This window comes from Dermacentor andersoni, chromosome 9 (assembly GCF_023375885.2).
Source record: "Dermacentor andersoni chromosome 9, qqDerAnde1_hic_scaffold, whole genome shotgun sequence".
Classification (NCBI taxonomy): domain Eukaryota; kingdom Metazoa; phylum Arthropoda; class Arachnida; order Ixodida; family Ixodidae; genus Dermacentor; species Dermacentor andersoni.
The window spans coordinates 7,152,527-7,158,203 of NC_092822.1; the positions used below are offsets into that span (position 1 = coordinate 7,152,527).

The following is a 5,677-nucleotide window of genomic DNA, read 5'->3' on the forward strand; positions in this document are numbered from 1 at the left end:
GTTCTTTAAAAAAAAATGACACTTTAGATGTACCAGAGAGCTCATTACCTGTATTTGTTTCTCTACTGCAGTAATAGCTGCATTCACATGAATACGACAATGGCACGTGCATTGCGTTTCCTGCAGGTTGCGTGCATGTAAAAGGCAGCGTATCTGCTAAGAAGTCGACTAATGCAGTGCTAGCTTTGCTCTGCATTGAAATGGTAGCTGTGACATTGAGAGGATGTTTACCCAACTATGTTACATTAAAAAAGGGTGGCTGAATTGTCTAGTTGGTCTTCCATTAATTTTGTTCCAAGAAACAGTACAACAGCCTGACAGGTCTAGGATGGACACAGAAATGTTCAAAATGGTTATGGTAATGTATGTCAACACTGGCTTGTAAGATAAGGGAAAATATTGCACCTCCTGCAAAGCATGCCCGTGTGCACTACTTTCCGTGATTTCCTTTTTTTTTTTACTTTCTCAAAAAAACAAAAAAATTAGAGAACAAAGTAAAATGGATCGCCAAACACCTCTCTTTGTTTTTGTTGATGTGGTTTCCTTTAAATGTTACTCTAATGCCTGACAATGAGGACTTGTAGATATGAGTTTGTGACATGATTTGTGACAATGGCTCCACCCTAAAGTATAAAAACCATATGCTTAAACTATGCTAATGCAGATAGGAACTCTTTTCTTTTTTGCGAGACAGACAAAAACAATCATCAGCCCTTCCACTCTGTGAAGAAGGATGAGCGGCGAAGCTGTGGTGTGTTTTACCTCAATCAACGCATCTATTTATATATAGGTATTATTATTACTATTATAATTAGGTGTTCAGGCAACTATAGCGTGTGGGGATGCGTGACTCTCACGCCTCCCCTGAGATCTAGTTTTCCCGCATAGCTCATCTCCTGCAGGGCGGCTGCGCCCGCCGCGTGGCCTGGCACCCGCAGCGGTCGGAGTGGTTGAAGCGCAGTGCGAGAGATGGCGCGAGTGTTGCGCTGCTAACGCCGCCTCACGGCAGGGTTACTTGGGGGCGCAGGGGAGAACAGGCGCTCTTTCCCGGCGGGTCAGCGAACAGCGTGGACGTCCCGCGTGCGCGGCGACCCATGCTTCTGCGAGACCGCCTCGCGTGGCCGCCTTGGAACGCGCCACCGTTCACGTGACAGTACACGCGAACAACCAGGCGTTGGGATCCAGCATGGGGCGAACATATTCGCTCGCTATCCGGTCGCGGTGAGTCGGACTTCTAGATTTGTCGCGCGCCCATCGGCATGTTTTGTGGATAGCAACTCGGCTAGCAGGCATTGATCTATGAAAGGTGCAATAAATGCCCTTGTGATTGTTTGCACTACTGTGTTGTCGTTCCTTTGTCCCAAGAGTACGGAGGAGAACCCCACAAACGTAACCACAACACACAATGCCCACTGATGGTAACCGTGTGTATAGGACACGGGGGGGCCGTTAAACTGATCCTCAAAATAAGCGTTGACCGAAGCACAGTCAAAGGAGTGCACAAAACAAAACACGTTTGTTTGTAATTTGCAACTGAGCATATTTCTTAGTTAATTAGCTGAATGAAACTTGGAAGGACTAAGGTTTTATTCTAGCGAACCAACATGGGGCTGTCCATTTCCCTCCTGTAGAAGCCCACGTATTGACAGCAAACGGGAATTCCACAATATTTACAACTTCACTGTGAACTACACAATTAGGAAAAGCAGGTGGAAATCGGCTTAATGTTACAGTTGGCATAGTGGCTAATTGTCATATAATTTGTTTCGGGATAGTTTTGATAAAACAAGAGTTGCAGCTGTTTTCTGTAATCATACTCCCTCCGTAAACAGCCATGTATTGACAGCAGACGGGAATTCTGGAACGTTTAAAACTTCACTGTGAACTAATTATGACAAGTAAATGAAACTCGGCATAATGATAAGAGTCATCTTAGCGGCCAATTTCGGTACGATTTCTTCCAAGATACCTATATAATATTGAGAGCTACAGAGCATTCACGAAAACTGGAAAGGAAAATTTTTTTGTGTCAACGCGATGCGTAGATTACCGAACATAGACACTGCCCACAGGGTAGCTATATACGACTTCTCTGTAAAATGGGAACAGTTTATAGCCTGAACTACTGGAGAGCTCATATGTGTCATTTATTCATTTACCGATTTACATAATGTACTCTTTTTAGGTGCTTCATGCGAAAGCACTTTGAATGGGCAAGACAAGAACGAGCGACACCATTGTTTATCATTGGTGACGATGTCGACATCATGATACCTGACGAGGACTGGTTCCTGTCATTAGTCGGGGACAACTTCGAACTCGCATGCTACAAGGACCCCAATCAACCAACCATGGGGTACAGTCATGTTTGGATTCGGCCTAGGCCACGAATGTAGCGAAAATAGTCATGGAACGCATCACAGTGCACCACAGCAACCACATAACGATTCTCACTACCATCACTCTAAAGCAATCAAGCATTGCATACCCCCCTCAGCAGCTGCAATGGTTTTCAACAGCTTCGCTGGACATTCACTTTCGCAAGGCTGGGATTGCGAGTCAATTTTTTAGTATATACGACGCGGAGCATTTGGTGCAGGTAATCTTGTACATAATGCTCTGTGCCTTTTCTGTAGAAACGTGGTCTCGTTCTTTTAAAAGAAATTTTAGCTAGGGTTTTCTTTCTTTTTAATTCAGTTGTCTCCAACCGGGCAGATATCTTCTGAATGTTTACCTGATTATATCATCGCTGAATGCAGAAGCTTGTTCAAATATTTTGCTCCCATGATTCATGTATTTTATTTGTAACGACACAGATATCACAAGCTGCTCACCAAGAGGTTAACGCAACGAATTATCAAGGTTGTTCTAAAATGCACACCACAGTCAAGGTGTTATTAATCTGCTGCGACTGCAGACAAAAATCGCTAGTGGACATGTACAAGCACTGAATGTTTAACCACTTCAGACACCAATACATTCTGCACTTTCAAAATTTAGATTCACTAAATTTCATGCATCTTTAGAATCGTTGAAAGTGTGGAGCTGTGGAACAAATTAAGAATTTTAAAGTCGTCAGTGAGTTCCATCAAGTTCACAGATCATGGACTGCATGAGCGATAGCTATCCATTCCTGCAGGAATGTCAGGTATGAGAATTATTTCCTGCCTAGCATGTACTTATAAAGTAACTATGCAGCCACCTGATAAATATACCCTTTGTAAAGTGAAAAACAGTGAAAGAAGCAAACCTGCAACATAACAACATACTCACACAAGGAGTGAACACCAAGCTGTCTACTTTCAAACCCCTTTTTTATTAAAAACTTTACACATAATTAAACTTGCAGCATATGTCCAGTCAAAAGTGTTTCAAGATGTATGTGGCATGTTTTAAATATCATTATTTTCATCAGCATTCTTGAAGCACTATCTTGGCATACCCCGTTGTGCACACAGTGCCTGAAGGTGCTAACGTGCACTGAATGGGTGCATCTATGGATTGTACTCTGCGTGTTGTGTGAAATGACAATCGAAATTCTAGGTCCCGTGATGCTGGTTTACGAAGTGAGCTACCATGAAGGCACGGTCTAAAGTGCGAAAAGTTGCCGCACAAGAAATGTTTACTGCCACTCTCTGGCATCTCCTTCTGCCAGCCTTAGTGGCAACAAACTGGTTCCAAGCAGCATCCAATTAACACAAAATGTTGCATCAGTAGTAGCAAAAAGGCCACTTCTGCTTGCACTGCTGAGCCAGTTCACTCAATTATTTCTGAGCTTTGTGCCCAAAATGATCATGACTGAGAGTTTAGCTTGTTGGTGTGGCTCCATAATGCGCACAGAGCATAAAGCACGTAGAAGAACTAGAAGACATTGCTTTAGAATTGTCATTTTCCATACTAAAGCTTTAGTGGCAAGTCAGTGCCAGTGTTCGTCATCCTCTGATTACTGTCCATATTTTTTATGCTGTTTGTTCACATTATGCCCAAAATGATGACTGTACAAGAATGGTTACGTACTATAATGGTGCGTTTGTACACCCAAAGAGAAGGAAGACAGACGTTTTTGGTCTGGCAACCTCACCCCATCCAGTGCTTTAGTGTTGAGCCATCTAAATAAACATCTCCCGCCTTGTAACAATATAAACAACCAGTACAATCATGATTATGCAGCCTTCTTAAACACTTATTATCCTCGCCATCAAGTTCACTGCAAGTCCCCCCCCCCCCCCCACCTCTCATTGTAGTCCCTAGTTACCATGGGCACACTCGGTGGCGGCTAATTTTCTGGCCACTCCCTACCTCAGCCGCCATCGACTGCGTTTCGCTTCCCCTGGCACTACTCCGGTAGGCCACGGTAATGCCGTCGCTTTCCAAGGGTCGGTTATTAGCTGAAAGTACAAGTTTGTTCTGCACAACACTACGCTTTAAATGGCAGCGCAGGAGAATACAGACATTTCATTTCTGCGGATCTGCAGCGCGACATGCTATTACACCCTGGTCGATGGTTTCGCTGACGCACAACGCGAGTTCACGTCGCAAATGAGTAGTGGGCCGAAGCGTCACCGACTGTCGGTAGAAGAGTCGCTGGAGCAGCTGCTGCTGCCCTTTTTCTTCTTCTTGTGGCGAAACTCCTTGTCGTCCCGGGAGGAGTGCTTGCTCTTCTTGCGGTCGCTCTTTTTGCTCTTGCGGCAGCTGTCGCGCCCCTTGCGTTGCCCGTCGCGGTCCTCACCGCTGCTTCTCCGACGGGGTGACCGCGACCGATGGTGGCGCTTCTTTTTTTTCTTCTTTTTCGCCTTCTCGTGCGAAGACGAGGACCGGTGACGTTGTCGGCTGGCACCGGCGTCGGACGACGATGGCGCCGTTGCTGCGGCGGCAGCCGCCCGCGCCAAGTTAAGCTGCGTCAACGGCGACACGAACTGCTCGTCGTCGCTGTCCTCCTCCGAGCTCGTGCTGCTCACGTCCAGCACGATGTCTTTGTTTGGGTTCACCTTGAGGAAGTTGCGGCACTGGTACGTGAAGTGGCCCGGGTAGCCGCACTTCTTGCACGCCGGCCGTACGGTGTCCGACGGCTGGTTGGTGAGCCGGGCCATCACTTCGCGAAGTGTGTTCTCCATAGTCGGGCGGGCTTAGCCACAGACGGCACCACAGCTTATGATTACGAAGGCTTGTTGCGCACTGCACCGGCTTCTTGATCAGCCGTTCACCGCTCAGGGATCACGCACGTACTACTGCCCTACTGCCCTACTGCTGCTACTGCTGCCGCAGCGGTGATCGCACAGAAAGCGTACCAAGCGTAGTTCGCGTGCGCGGCTTGACGATCACGTAATGTAACAGCTGCACAACTTCTAAAAACGACTAAACGTTAAGCTACAGACCAAGCGTTTTACACAATGGTTGAACCACAGAACACGTGGTTGAACGTTTACCCGTTTACGTCCGATTCACCAGCACCACATAGAATAAAGAAAGTGCCAAATCAATTGGCTAAATAACGAAAGCACATCTGCTACTCCTGCGCCCCTAGGCAAGACGCGGCAGCATGCGCAGCACGACCTCATAGAATAATGACGACCTACTCATAGAATAAAGACCTACTGAGGTCCTGAGGTCGTGATGCGCAGCAGCTTAGTTTCTCACTATACTCACAAAATGGCAGGATGGGTGGATGGAAGGTAGG

General features: G+C 46.4%; 1 protein-coding gene across 1 annotated transcript; it reads right to left on the minus strand.

Moving 5' to 3' along the window:
- Positions 1-3,295: 3,295 nt before the first annotated feature.
- On the minus strand, positions 3,296-5,651 carry LOC126526941 (uncharacterized). Its single transcript, XM_050174648.3, has one exon. It carries the CDS (start codon positions 5,112-5,114, stop codon positions 4,560-4,562), a length of 555 nt encoding a protein of 184 aa, XP_050030605.1. The 5' UTR covers positions 5,115-5,651; the 3' UTR covers positions 3,296-4,559.
- Between the last annotated feature and the right edge of the window lie 26 nt (positions 5,652-5,677).

Coding starts and splice junctions, on each gene's coding strand:
- LOC126526941 (XM_050174648.3), bottom strand. CDS start 5,114: ATGGAGAACACACTTCGCGAAGTGATGGCCCGGCTCACCAACCAGCCG.